Source organism: Hyperolius riggenbachi, chromosome 7, assembly GCF_040937935.1.
Source record: "Hyperolius riggenbachi isolate aHypRig1 chromosome 7, aHypRig1.pri, whole genome shotgun sequence".
In the NCBI taxonomy this organism is placed as follows: domain Eukaryota; kingdom Metazoa; phylum Chordata; class Amphibia; order Anura; family Hyperoliidae; genus Hyperolius; species Hyperolius riggenbachi.
In genome coordinates, this window is record NC_090652.1 from 39212683 (window position 1) to 39228353 (window position 15671).

Sequence of the window (15671 nt, forward strand, 5' to 3'; positions counted from 1 at the left end):
ATCGGTGGCGAGCGGCGGCGATCGGAAGTCACACGTAATATAATAACATATGCTGATATTATGACTTCTCGATTATAAAAACATTTCACTCAATCTAAGTTACATAATGAGTTGTTTATGATAATAATGCAGACATCAAACCGACAAACGTTGATTCTGGTGATACTTTTAATGACTTAGGCTAGGTCCACACTAGACACAGTTGCAGGACGGACACTGCAGTCCGGATCAGGGGAAGATTAGGGGAAGTACCCACCGTACTGCAAACTGATGAAAGTGCATCAGTTTTGCATCAGTTTCCGTTCAGTTTTTCCCTGACAGAAAACGTCTCCAGGAGTGGGAGGATTTTTTTGGGCCAATCATAAAGCTCAGGCTATCCGTTTTCACATCAGTTTTTTGCCTGTGGAGCTGGAGATGCGTTTTCTCATTGCTTTTCACTACCCCTGCGTGTATCCGTGGTCCTGATCCGTTGCGTGAAAATGCAGCAGATCCGGACCTTCCGTTCAGGTTTTGAAAACGGATCCCCGCAAACGCAGACGGATCCGTTTTTTACTTGGGTGAGGCTGGCTGCTATTTTGAACATTAGTATCCGGGACTCCGTTTTTCATCAGGTTTGAAAAACGCAGCCACGGATACGTTTCCGGAGCTAGTGTGGACTGGGTCTAACTGTACATGGTTTATTGTAAGCTTTCCAAACCTTGAGTTTCTTCTCTTCTTCAGGCATTATACAGAACGGAATCAGAACGGTACAATCTGTATAATGCCTGAAGAAGAAACGTAACGTTTGGAAAGCTTGCAATAAACCACGTACATTTAGTCATTAAAGGCATCACCGGAATCAACGTTTGTTGGATTGATGTCTGCATTTCTGCTCCTCAGCTAACACTGGACCACACTTCACTTGCTTATGATATTAACTGTTTTTTTAATTGGCTTAAGATATGCCTGTCTCATTCTAATATGTCACCGGTATCAACAATCTTCAACTTTACAGCAATTTAATACTTATTTAAGCATTATAGCTATGCCTATATAACTAAATACTGTATAATATGCCGAAAATGAATTCAATAATTTAGAACCATTTTCTAATGCATTATTTAATAGTTTTTATATTAGAATTTACTGCATATATTTTACCAACAAAATAAGAGCATGTGATTTAAAAATGACAGGTGGTGCAGTTGGAGTACGTATGAAATCACTGCCAGGAGACATGGGTGCAGGATACAGCTGATATAAGGCTTATCCTGGTCCTGCACAAGTCCCATCTGCGTTAATTACTATTTCCCCTCAAGGTTTACGTGGGTGGTGAGAATTATGTAATTTGGCTTCCAGCTATTGCTGGTGGCCATATTACAGTGTTTTATAAGTAACTTCAGCTCCGTCTTCTGACGGCACCGAAGTTACTCACTGAGCGCCGCTATCGCTGTAATTCCTATTACAGTCTAGGGTGGCACCAACTGCGCCCAAATCTCCTGCGGTGGATACAAAGTGTTTGTTGCAGTTGTACTATCCTCTATTAAACTCTGTACTGATTTCTCATAATATGCTGCCAGTCAATGATGTGTGACTTAATCTTACAAGACATAACAAAACACCTCTAGCTCTGGTGGGGAAAATATCTGGTGAGAATATTTTCTACAGTATATCTGGCGAGAACACAACCTTTTAATAAAATAATTGATTTTCCAGCTTCTCCTTCTAATTTTCATTTCAAATATATTCGAAATATTTAACTATTTACACATGTTCAAGGAATAACTCCCTAGCATTTAACTAACACAAAATCTTAAAATGTATACATATCTTTTGCAAAGCATATTTAAACATTATAGTTAACTAAAAAGAATATAGAAGACAGGGTTTCATTGTGTTCAGAACAAGGAATCTGACAGTTCAGTTGAGTTGGAAAATGGCAGCCACCATCTGAGAATGAAATAAGCTGCTAAGGCACAATGGTGTAGGGACTCACATTGGCTGTTTGAGACTGTGTGAACTTTAAACGAGTCAATAGAGTAGGCTCTAAAGGACTGAAAAATTACATCATTTTAAAGAGCCAGATTTATTTTTCTTTAGTTTACTTTTTCCCTGCTGTATGTTACAAACTTTGGTTTATGATATAAAGAGCAATTCTAGTTTGTGCTGAACATTTTCTATATGCTGTCATGAGCTTGATCTTTGGTGATCTTTTTCCATTTTATTGATAATAGTCTAATAGATAATTACTGGTGTGAAATTATTCCCAGAATTGTGATTTGTGTTTTTTATCTCACTTTTGAAATCTATTATGAAATATGTCTAAATATTAATGTTATATAGTCTTTCCAAATAAGCTGTTGGATCATTATGTTTGATGAAAGCACCATGCATCTTCTGGACCATTTGAGCCGCCTTACCAAGAACGAAGTTTAATACTAAGCACAAATTCTCTTGAAATGCAAAATTTGGTGGCACTTTCAAGTTGTTTATTGATCATGGTAGTAGGTTCTTGGTAGTAGGTATATTTTTTGAACAATGAAAAAGTATTTAGAATAAATTCTAAATTCTAATTCTAGAGGAACTATCAAAGAAATTGTCCTTCTGAAAACCCAACATACCTGTAGAGCTTTTAGCCAGCAATACTAGAAAGCTTTTCAGAGGTCTCTCATCACAGCCTGTGTGAAAAAAATGCTTTGTTTGTAATAGTTTGTGTCAGCATCAGGACTAGAGCTGTACCATGTAGATAGGTTCCACTTCTCTGTCACTATTCACAGAGGAATGATTTACTGTTTGTTTCAGCACTGCCCACACACTGCTTTTTCACAGGTCATGTGAGAACAGCTGAGGCATTCATTAGCTACAGAAAAGGATCTGAAGAGAAGAACCTGTACTTTTTCCTGTTCTTGGATGCCCGACTACCCCCCCCCCCCCCCATTCAGAATGGGCTGTTCCTGGGTGTAAACTGTTTACTTTAGACTGGGAGGCAAAGAGAGAGACATGCAGGAACATACAGAGCTGCAGCTGATGAGTTATTTACAAATATTTGAAGGTATATTCCTGCTTTCTATCATTCTGAAGAGATTCCAGTCCCAGTATTACAGTCAGAGAAGATTGTCTGAAGATATAATCCGTAACTGCAGGTGTGAGAAATTGTTCACAGAATTGTCTGACTCTGTTCCAACGATTATCTTTCTTTGTAAATACATTAAGAAATAATGCTAAATACTGAGGTTTTAATATTTCCAAACAAGCTGTTTCAGCAGTGATGCACTGGGAGACATCTCGGAGCCCACTCCAACCTGAATAATTACAAATACTTTCTGTTTTAAGAAGGCAAACATATGTTTTCCATAGCATTGTAGTAAGAGAGCTTTTTGGTCCATTGTAGCCCCTTACACACTCCTAGGAGTTCTGGTTCACCGTGAGCTTGCTAAGTACTCTGTAAAAAACAAGCTGTTGGATCATTGTTTTTGATGAAAGCATCATGCATCTTCTGGTTCATGTTAGTCACCTTTCCAAGAATGATTAGTTTAACATCAAGCTCAAATTCTCTTTAACTGTAAAGATAGGTGGAACTTTCAAGTTGTCTATTGATCATGAATAATAATTGTTGGCAGTGGGGATTATCATAAAAGAGACTTTTTGAACATAAAAAGTACTGTATATATTTGTGTATAAGCTGAGTTTTTTAGCCCAAAACAGTGGTTCAAAAGTGGAGGTTTTGGCTTAAACATGAGTCATGAAGAAATAGTAAGCCCCCAAGTGCACCCTCCAGCGCAATATGGTTAACGGAGCTGAGCGGTGATGGTTTTGTCTACCACCGCCGTGTGCAGGAATGGGCTGGATTTACTGTAAGCCCCCCCTCCCCACCATGTACAGCAAGCTGTCTGTGTCTGGCCTGTGATTTAAACTAGTTTTTCCTGCGAGTATCCCATCATATTTACAGCACTGTGTGGTCTTTTGATTCCAATCCCTGCCGCCATCCGCACCACAAGGATTATTCTGTAGCCAATTCAGTCAATTTCGCATTTCTATGACACCACTAGAGGGTGTCTTTGCAATGCTACTGTGACTGACTTGGCTACAGAGGAATGCTCGGGGTGGGGATGGAGGCGGGGGTCAGAATCAAAAGACCCACACAGTGCTGTAAATATGCTGGGACACTAAGGGGACACAGGTCTGCCTTTACATTCTGCTCGGGGTGGGGGAAGGACACAAAGGTCTGCATAAACACATGTTCAATCAATTGCATAATGTTTTTAATTACACTATCCCATGCTGCTGTAGATTAATGGGTTTCACCGGGCCCTAATCAGAAGCACTTAAGCAGTGTCCTCAGCTTATTATTGTTGTCCAGACAGTTTCTTAAAGGATAGACCTCCCTCAGGACTATTTGCACCACTTTATGTCAAATCGACTCCTACAAACAACTGACCAGTACAACAGATTCACATTCTCTGTACTGGTGGGGGTGGCACATCCATCAAAATATGCAACATCCATCAAAATCTTCTACCAAAATCTGCCAACAGTACTCTGCACATGGGTGGGGGGACACACAGAGGTCTGCGTTTCCTACCATCAGCTGATACGCGAGTCAATTATTTTTTACTGGTTTCTAGGTAAATGTTTAGTGCAGTTGGCTTATACACGAGTCAGCTTATACATGAGTATATACAGTATCTAGAATATATTCTGATGGGCCTACAGATCACATCATTTTGAAGGACCAGCTTTAGTATAGAGAAAATAAAGATGATTTTTCCCTACTTTCATCAAATGCTGGTTTATCTTACAAAGAAAATTTCTAACAGTTCTAGTTCATGTTGAACACTTTCTTTAAGCTGTCTCGAGCTTGATCTTTGGTGATCTTTTTCCATTCTTCTGAAAGTTTAGCTGGTTTTGCATTATATTCTTGTGCAAACTGTTGATTGAACTGTACAAATATGTATTTCCAGTAGTCGGAGGACTCGATGCTGGGGTCGGGCTGAATAGCCCAGTCTGGATAATATGTGCGATAGTCTTTGTGAGGGTGCCAGTTTCCTTTAGTATGTGAGTTTTTGAAACTGCTGTTGGAAACAACAAGAGTGGAACATATATCCACAGTCAAAGTTCCGTCACCTTCCCATCTACATCTTCCCAATCCCTGGGATCTATGGATTGATGAAAAGTGCTCTTTGTGGTCACCACCTCCAGCTTCACAAGGAACTTTGCAGAATGGACACTGCTTCCCACATCCGACAACCTTCCTGAGCAGCTCATCCTGAGGCTTCAGTGTCACTTTAGAAAGAAAGGAGTCAATTTTTAAAGATCTCATATTTGTTAGTATTTGTTGTTCAACCTGTGTAAGGGAGTGCTGAATGTCAGATGAAAACTGCTCAACTGCAGCCGTGTTTTGGAAAGTGATCACTTTCATTTCATTCTGGGAAATCACTAATTTTGTTTGCAACATTTCACAGATTTTTTCTAAAAATAATGATATATCAGGACTTTTTAAACAGGTTTTATCTTTAAGTACAGCTTCAATTTCTTTTTTTATGGAGGAGAAAATATCCTTCCATAATTTTTCGAAAGATGCTGAACCGTCATACTTTTTAGAGATGTAGCCTAGTATCCATGTTTCTGAAAATGTTCTATGTGAACCAATATATTTTACATAGTCTTGGAATGACATTTTCTCCAGTAAATGTTCAAGTATGTGACACTGGAAAAAGCTGCGACTACTGAATAGGATACTCTCAGAACCATTTAAAATGTCATCCACAATCTTCTCCCCAAGATGTTTGAAGACATAATCGGTAATTGCTGGTGTGAGACATTGTTGACAGAATTGTCTGGCTCTGTTCCGACTTTCATCTTTCTCTTGAAATATGTTGAGAAATATTGCTAAATATTGAGGTTTTAGTCTTTCCAAACAAGCTGTTGGATCATTATTTTTGATGAAAGCATCATGCATTTTCTGGAACATTTGTGTCGCCTTTCCAAGAATGATAAGTTTAATATCAAGCTCAAATTCTCTTGAAATGTGATGCTTGGTGGCACTTTCAAGTCTCCTATTGATCGAAAACAGAAGTTCTTGGCAGAAGTTATTATCATAATCCTCTCCAGAATCAACTTTTTCTTTAATATACTTATCACATTCATTTATCAGTGAAACAGCAAGACTTTCTACTGATAGAAATGCTTCATTACGCATTCCTAGACTGCCGAAGAAACGCTTCCACCAACTGCCATCAATATACTTTTCATGCATCTTAAAAGCTAATTGTGCATGGCTCCCTAGATTGCGTACATCCATAAATGTTTCATGTACATTAGGTCCCCTACTGGTCAGATCATTACTCAGTTGTTGTAAAATTGCTTGATTGATATCTCGTCTATCAAGCTTCTTTATCTTAAAATTTTGTAGTGTCTTCTCCCACATGGCTTCAAATTCCTCCTGTAATTTCTTGACATTCAGTTTAGATCTCTTCTTTCTTGTTTTCAGAAGATCGCTAATCTTTCCCTCTATCAGCTCTTGATATTGATTCTGGATGCTTTTGATCTCCATCTTCCCTCTCTGGATGGAAATTGCTTTGCTACATTTGTATAGTGCGTTTCTCTCAAGTTCTTTTCTTAAGAAGTGTATGCTCCTTCTGAAATCTTCTCTATATTTTTCTACAAGATGAACATTATCAGACTTGCTGTCATAATATTTTTCTAACAAATCCAACATTTTTTTTTCCTCCTCAGACATCAGCCGTTGAACGCCTATGGTGTATTGTTCAGTAGTTTCTGTATCCAGACTCTCTACTGGCTGATTCTTGATGTTAGTTTCTGTGCTAATAACATAGTTGTAGACTTTTTTGGAGAATTCCCATTCCCACAAAGAAAACTGCATTGATAGCTTATTGTAAGCATCAGCTACAAGACTGTTTCGAAAGCTAAAAATGAATTTTTCATGTTTCACGGCTCTCCACAAGCTTTCTATCCATTTGATAAAGTCAACAATCGTGCCTGGATTGCTCTTTGTTTTCAGAAATTCAAATAAATACTGTTTTAGCTTATGGACACTTTCACTGTAACCAGAGCTTACTGGTGCCATTGGTGGGACTCCCTGCCATAGGCCAGGAATGTACCAACTGTGTTTCTCCAGATCATAATCCATAATGTCATTAAAGGATATGACTCCACCTTTCTTCTCCATTTCTGCAGCCACTTTGGTCATTTCATCCAGCTGTTCCAGAAGCTTCTTCCTGTCTCTCATGTTCTTTTCATGAGCAGAAACATCGCTCACATTCTGATGTACAAACTGGCAGTTTGGCCTCTTCCCTATTTCTTTCATCCGAAGAAAAGCATGGACCACAATCTGTAGGATATCCTTCATTTCTGTTGTGTTTTCCATTGAAATATTGACTATGGTGATGTCACTCAGCCCAACCACCAATGTAGCCAACTCATTGTCATGTTCATAACTGTCTTCCAAGGAAGCCAACTCAGGAGCTTTCAACCCCTCTGTGTCAATCACCAGAACGAACTCACAGCCCATCTCCTCTTGTAAATTATGTTTCACTTTAAGAAGAGTCATAAAAGCACCTCTTGTGCATCTTCCACTGGCCACTGGGAACTGTAAACCAAACATGGTGTTCAGAAGGGTGGATTTCCCTGTACTCTGCACTCCCAGCACCGTTATTACTCTAATTTTGCTTCCTGTTATACCTCCACATCCAGCCTTCATGTTCAGCTGAGTGAGAACACATCCAGTCTTCATGTTCAGCTGAGTGAGAACATCGGTTATCCATTTGAGAGGAATGTTGGAGGCATCTCCATCAATTAGCTCAAGAGGAAACCCATCCAGTAGAAGGTCAGCAGCAATCCCTGGAAGTTCTATAAACTGTGCTCTCTCTGATGTGATAATGTTTTCTTTAACCATAGAACATTCAGCCTCGTAAAACTGTCCCAATTCTCGTAGAAAATGTTCAATTCCCAAAGAGCTGTCAGAGATTTTTTGGTCTACCTCCTTGAGTTCCCCAGGATTATTTGAACTGCTTTTATATTTCTCTTTATATTTAATTTGTAAATCAGAAAGATTCTTCCTAGCAGTGACATCAAGTTCTAGTTTCATCCATTTAAGAAAATATTGCTTCTCCACTGGTGACAAATGAGTGATACCATTAATAAACAACATTATAGCCTCTGGCAATTCATGTTCGTGCTGTGCCTTATGTAATGAAATACGCTGTCGCTTCAACTCATCCTGATATTGCTGTGCATCTTTGTCTCCTTGTTTTGTCATTCTACAGAGTTCTTTTTCTACTTTAGCTAGTTGCTTCCATAGGTCCCCCTGCAGTTTCATCACTCCTTTCTTATATTCTTCCACGTCAGTTATTGCGGCGGTAATGTTACAAGCACATGCTCTTGCTTTCTGGCATTCGGGGAAGTTCTCATCTACATCAATCGGGAGCCCATGTGTTTGATTTTTCGCCATTTGCAATGATGATTGTTGAGATTTTTTGCTTATAAAACATTTGAGGATGTCCTGTAACCGTTTCACAAATTCAGCATCATTCAATGTTCCTTTGATCACGATGTGTTTTATATCAATTGTCAGTGTTTCCACTAGCTGCTTTAGAAAGGTCTGTGTCTCTGTGTTAATGTTTTTGCCTGGTTCTAGAGTAACTATGAAATAAAACTGGGTATCAGTGTTACTGCAAGTTGATAGCATTGTGAATTCCTTCTCAGAAATGCTGTCAAGAAATATAAACACGGCTGATGATACTCGAGTCAGAAACATGAACTGCTCCCAGTTGGTCTCCAGGTCTCCACGTAGGTTGGCCACTGTGATGGGTTCTGGGAAAACATCAGAACTACCAGAGGGAAAATACCAGGAAATTTCTACAAGTCCGTCAGATATTTTCCTACTGATGTTTCCTCCCTCCATGTCATGATGAATAAAGAAGTTGTGGTATTGCTGAGCTGGATTAAGAATCTGGTTCAGGATTTTAGATTTGGATAATTTAGTTTTCCCTAATCTGACAAACGAGAAGATTGGCATGGGAATATTTACCACATTATCTTCTCTGAATCCTTTACTGTCCACTAATGACTGAGGTCTCCACTTCTTCACAATGTCCCTCATTGCCCACAGCATGAAGGTGCATTTTGACCTGTCTCCAGCAGGCAGCAGCAGAGGGATAGCAAACTGACACATGGCCATTTTTGTTACAATCTCTTGCTGTAGGAAACTGTCTGAACAATGCAGGAGGACACACAGGACATCCAGGGGGTGAAAGGCAGTTGGTGTGTCTTGTTCAGGTTTGAACATTGCAAGAATATCATCAACATTTGATTCTTGAGTAATGGGAGGTTTCGTGAGTTGAGTATTTAGTGCAGTCCTGTTCAAAGCCATTAAGTTTCTCAAGAAGTGCCAAGGAATATCTTTGAAATTGTTAAGCTCCACATCTTTCATGTTTTCTGACCCGATACATAGGAGGTCACTCAAGGTCACTTTTGAAGCCAAATGATTTTTCATGTCCATCTGTTCTAAAAGTTCTTGAAAATTCTTTTCTTTATCTATGAACAGAAAATAAAGATATATTCATATATAAAATTACTATTAATACACAAAGCATATAATACAAAGTAGAGATGAGATGTTGTGCACGTGTGAGCATGCGTGGCCCATCAATGCGCCTGTCTCGAGTACTGTGCATACATGGTTCTCAAATGAATGAACCACGCATGCACAGAATCCTCCTGGCAATGGGAGCGCAATCAAGGAGGGGCACGTGGATGGGCCATGCATCCACAGTCATGTATGACTCCAGCACAGGTATCAGAGCTGCCAGCGGGAGAATGGAGAGGACCCAGAGAATGTCAAGGGACCTCACGAACTCCAGGTAAGTTCAGAAATACAGAAAGTACAGAAATTTTAACATCAGTTCAGGTTCCCTTTAAAGAGGCTTCCCTCATCCTCGAAGAGTGGCTTTACTGTCCATGCGCACTAGCACTGTCCCGCTCGGGTTCCAGTGAAAATAGCCAAGCCCAATTGGGTCGGTTCTACGTCACAGTTGCAGACAAGACTTTTTTTTTCCTAAGAAAGCCAAAGCAGGTCCATGGTACTGTGCTTGTATCAACAAGCTCTCTTTTGGGAGTCCCAGTGCTGGAATGGGCTGAGGAGGACGAGGGAAGCCTTTTTAGGATCCAGAGTCTTCCCCCTCCCAAGGTGAGTACCACCTAGGGCTAGGGGCACTTTTTGTAGCTTCAGGGTCCCTTTAAGTTTCTACTCAGATTGCAGCTTTTCCAAGTTAAAATTAGGAATTTGGAAATAACTTATGAGTTTTAACAATTTTGAGGAGTTTGCAGTGAAGATTATGGTGTCATATTTCTAAAGTGATTGCGAAACTCTCAAATATGATTATGAATAAAACCCTCTAGAAGCCCTTCTCATACAAGAGTCAGTGAGTAGCATCCTTTCCCAGATTTATACTACTCTGATGGATATACAGTATTTACTGACCAAGTCAACAAAACCTATAACTCATGGAAGTTTGATATCCCTAATTTGGAGGAGGAAGGATGTTCTACCAAATTGTAAGATACCAGAGAAATACTGATTCCAGCTAAAGATAGGCTGTTATTGTTAAACTTTATATTCAGGGTCTGCTATACCTCCCTTAGAGTAAGTTGTCCAGCTATTGTGGGTAACTATATTCCATTTTTGGACATGTCACAAATGGAACCGTTATTGGACTCAGTTGGGTGAGGTTCTGAGCAAGGCATTTCACTGATCAATTGACTTATCCCTTAAAGGGGGTAATTAATGGTACAATCTGAACAATCAGTAATCCATTGGAAACACTGGCCTCAATTCACTAAGCAGTTTAGACTAGTCTACAGATTGTTTTTAGTCTACTGAAGGTTTGGTGTAATGTTTTAGACTTGTTTTTAGACCTGGTCTAACATTCAGTAATTACACAATTCACAAAGGCAAACAAGGAGTAACCACGCCCACTTTTTCTGACAGAGATTAGACAAGCTGATTTCTGTAGGTAAAGGAATTCTGTGAGGTATTTTAGACGTGAGGATGGAACCTTTGAATGAATTATGCAGGAGTTTAATTGTATCCACAGTAGAGCTCCTCAAAGGAGAAGGATGTCAGTCATAGCTACTCATTTGTGAATTGCATCTTTTGAATATTTCCCCTGCTTTACCCACCTAATTACCAAATGGTTTAGACCAGGTTTAAAATCAGGTCTAAAACATTTGGTAATAGTGAATTCCCCTTTGATGCAACTGACCAAACCATCAGAAGACTAGTCTAAACTGCTTAGTGAATTGAGGCCAATCTGTTGTACCCATTAATTGCTGAATTCCCGCTAACCAATCCAATTAGATCGATGGGATCAATCCAAAAAATGGATCAATTCCATTAATCTGATTAAACTCGGTTGCTCGAATTTGTCAGTTAATGGGCATAGCAGATCATTTCTGATTGATTACTAAAAATGATTAATCAGCCATGGGATTGTACTCTTAATGGCCACCTTAAGACCAATCTGTTAAGAACTGTTGGTGACATTCTTTCTACCACTTATAAAATACTTCTGTGGATATATATTATGTTTCTATGCAAGGAAAACATTCATTTTACAGTGGATTGATTCACAGCCACCTACTGTAGCAACCTAGATGAAGTCTGTTAATGACACCTTACAAATGTACAAAGCTTATTTGGAAAGCTTATTTGGAACTGAAAAAAGAACTTTGATAAATTGTGGAACCCCTAGTTTACATATCTTGAAGAAAGTGGTATAATGCTTCCCTCTACCTGAGTAGTCAATTGATGTAAGTCATGATATGGAGTTGGGTCTTGAGAGTGAAAGTGGACCAGGTGGAAGAGGGGATGATTGGATGCATTATGGACAGGATCTGTGTTGAGTTGTTGTTGTTTTTTTTCTGTGTACTATATATGTTATCATTATACAAAAGCCAATAAACAGATTCTGTGGACATTCAAGACAGGGGCTGTCAGTGTAGTGTAGTGATACTGGTGGGGGAAGCAGGGGTTAGTTTAATGCTGTGTAGTGTAGTGATACTGGTGGGGAAGCGGTGGTTAGTTTAATGTAGTGTAGTGTTACTGGTGGGGAAAGCAAGGGTTAGTGTACTGTGTAGTATAGATACTGGTGGGGGCATCAGGGGTTAGTGTAATGTAGTGTAATGTAGCACAATGTTAGTGTAGGGTACTTAGTCTAGCTAGGGAAGCAGCAGGGGTTAGTGTAGCTGGGCACTGGGCAGTGTAGCTTAGACAGAGACAGCTTGGGGGGAAAATGTCTACAAGACGCCCCTGCACTATAGACACACCAGGTTTAGTATATATTTTATTTCCTGTTTTTGTCTTCTAAACCTAGGTATGTCTTATAGTCCAGAGCATCTTATATTCCGGAAAAAAAACATATGTAAAAATAATAGTTTAGTTGCTCCTCACCCATGATTTACATTTTTAAATTGATCACAGGTGCTGGAATCTTTACCCTCTCTCCCCCAACACACACAAATTAAAGTGCAGAAACTATGGAAAGATGCATATCATTTTAAAGCTCTCTTTCTCCTCTTTCTGATGACACCTAAATCGTCACCCTACGCCTTTTAGTTTTCTCTATTTTCGCGATCGAAATTGCCGCGGCCGCGAATTCGATCGCGAAAATAGAGAAAACTAAAAGGCATAGGGTTACGATTTAGGTGTCATCAGAAAGAGGAGAAAGAGAGCTTTAAAATGATATCCATCTTTCCATAGTTATATTGTATTACACAGGGAGACTTTTTCTCAAAGTCAGCAGCTCCATTCATCTGCAGACTTTAGGAAAAAGTCGCCCTGTGTAATACAATGTAACTATGGAAAGATGGATATCATTTTAAAGATCTCTTTCTCCTCTTTCTGACGACACCTTTTCTCTATTTTCGCGATCGAAGTCGTGGCCGCTGCAAATTTGATCGTGAAAATAGCGAAAACTAAAAGGCGTAGGGCGGCGGTTTATATATCATTGGAAAGTGGAGAAAGAGAGCTTTAAAATAAGATACATCTTTCCATAGTTTCTGCACTGCTCGGAGTCCCTTTAACAGTGATCAAGCTTCTGAGTTTAGTTAGAAATGAGAGCATTGTCATGGTTATGTAGCAAGCTACTTAATGGACACATGGACACATGGGCCAAAACCTGAAGTTCAACTCCTTGGGCCATATGCAATTCACTTCTCCTACTGAGTTTTCTCCCTCAAGATAATTTTTTTTTTGTATTTAAATAGATTTTTTCAGCATGATGCATTTGAAAAAGTACCAAAAGTAGATGAAAAGGTACTATCAAAATTATTTTGAGTATTTTCTTGCTTGCTGGGGTTTATAAGGCATTTTATTGTCAAGTCAAGGAGAATCTCAGGAGAAAAAGTTCATTGCTTATGGGCCCTTCATTAAAATGCTGCAAACTGTTGTAATTCCTACACCGTTCACCCGATTTGGATGTAAATACCCTCAAATTATGCTGACAGTCTACAGTTAAAGCACATTGTGTTTGCTTCATTTCAAATCCATTATGGTTGTGTATAGAGCCAAAAATGTTAGAAGTGTGTTGATGTCCCAATATTTATGGATATGGCTCTTAGGTTGTTATAATATTCACCCCTTCTAGCTGATATCCTTAAAAGAAAACCTTGGTAACTATAATTAAGCCATATCCATATATCCATACCCCACCCCCCCAAGTGTCGTCGGTCCCCACCACCTCCTAGTGCACCAGAGGTGGGGAAGAGCCCCTCGTCCATGGATTGGACAAGGGTTCCAAGGGGGAGGGGAAGGCTTGGCAGCCCCTCTCCCCCAGAGCCCCCCCAATACCATGGACCATGTGGGCTGTTATAGCTCAGGGTGCGAAGCCCCAAGTGGCTGGGGGAGGATTCTGGCTATCCTCAGCCTGCATGGGGGACAAGGGGTTAAAGAGCCTCGGTAGGGGGACCCCACATCATTTTTTTTATATTTTCCACACTCTGAACATATTAAAAAAAATACATTTATATACATATTAATACATTATCTGTCATTTTACCGCGTTTAAATTTCGACTTTTTTCCTTTAAATTTAACATCGTCTGTTTGAAAAAAAATCCTCTTGTTCCCACTGTCCTCGTTAACATACGCTGCAAATTTGGTGTTTCTACCATGTTCAGGGGCTTTGCTATTAACTACTAAAGTTAGCAGCCATTAAACTTTAAAAATAACCATTAAAAAAGCGTTTGCACAAAATACGTATTTTTTTGGTGACTATTTCACAGTTGATCCTCTTTTTCCATGCCACTGTCCAGGTTTAAGCACACTTTCTACACCTTTTTTTTAAAGAAATTGTGGCTGCGGAAATGCCTTGAAAGTTTTAAAGAGAACCCGAGGTGGGTTTGAAGAATATTATCTGCCTACAGAGGCTGGATCTGCCTATACAGCCCAGCCTCTGTTGCTATCCCAAACCCCCCTAAGGTCCCCCTGCACTCTACAATCCCTCATAAATCACAGCCACACTGCTGACAAACAGCTTGTCAGAGCTGGCTGTGTTTATCTCTATAGTGTCAGTCTGCTGCTCTCCCCGCCTCCTGCAGAACTCCAGTCCCCGCCTGCATCCCTTCCCTCCCTGCTGATTGGAGGGAAGGGACGGGGGCAGGGACCAGAGCTATGCAGGAGGCGGGGGAGCAGCTGAGACTGACACTACAGATGTAAACACAGCCTCACAGCATGGCTGTGATTTATGGGGGATTGAAGAGTGCAGGGGGACCTTAGTGGGGTTTGGGATAGCAACAGAGGCTGGGCTGTATAGGCAGATCCAGCCTCTGTATTCAGATCACATTCTTCAAACACACCTCGGGTTCTCTTTAATGTAAGCCTGCCCATTACAGTCTATGGAGCCCGACACAAAAGGCCACTTCGCAAACTTTTGGAGAAAATTCAGGTTCATGTTCGCAAACCGAAAATGTGATATTTGCTACTTCACTACTCAGCAATTGTTTTTGAGGACTAGTCATTCTTCTCTTTACACCCTTTTTTGTGTTCTGACTACCTGGGATATCTCTCTTTTATAATATATTTTCCGTAAACAGACTTAGTTTACTCACCATCCAGGACAAGGCAAGGAGGCAATGTGGACAATGCAGGAAACCGAAGAACCATGTTCTCCAGATGATCTAGGAACTTCTCAGATGCGGGCTCTCCACTCTGCAGTATTATGTTTATCATGTATTCCACTCTTACAAAGGGATCTTCATCATACTGGAGATAAATGTAGTCATTAAAGGACAGGAGATGGAGGGAGTTCAGCTCATCACACAAACCTTCCACGTCATGTTCAAATATTTCCACTAATTTCTTTCTCGCTCGTCTTATGATCTGTGATGCTTCTTCAACTGAAGCCATGTTGCCTGGATATTACTATCTGTAAAGTAAAGGCACAGGAACACATCTATAAAAAGCAATAAATACTTTGTGTACCCCTGATGATCTGACGAAACGCGTAGGGAGGAGCTACATCTCATATGACCGGCTGAGGGAATTAAACACAGGACGCGGGGATACGAGGCTGCATGTGTGAGCGGTAACCTGGGACCCACCTATCACCACTTGTACAATGCTCAATGATCTCCAGTGCTCGTGAGTGTTTTTTTAATCTTTTAACTAATATTAAC

The 15671-nt window shown here is 40.0% G+C and overlaps 1 protein-coding gene across 1 annotated transcript; it reads right to left on the bottom strand.

The window, feature by feature from the left end:
• Positions 1-2905: 2905 nt before the first annotated feature.
• LOC137524262 (interferon-induced very large GTPase 1-like) lies at positions 2906-15408 on the bottom strand. Its single transcript, XM_068243931.1, has 2 exons — positions 15105-15408; positions 2906-9534 (listed from the first exon to the last, which is right to left on the bottom strand). Exons 1-2 carry the CDS (start codon positions 15400-15402, stop codon positions 4799-4801), a joined length of 5034 nt encoding a protein of 1677 aa, XP_068100032.1. The 5' UTR covers positions 15403-15408; the 3' UTR covers positions 2906-4798.
• Positions 15409-15671: the final 263 nt, after the last annotated feature.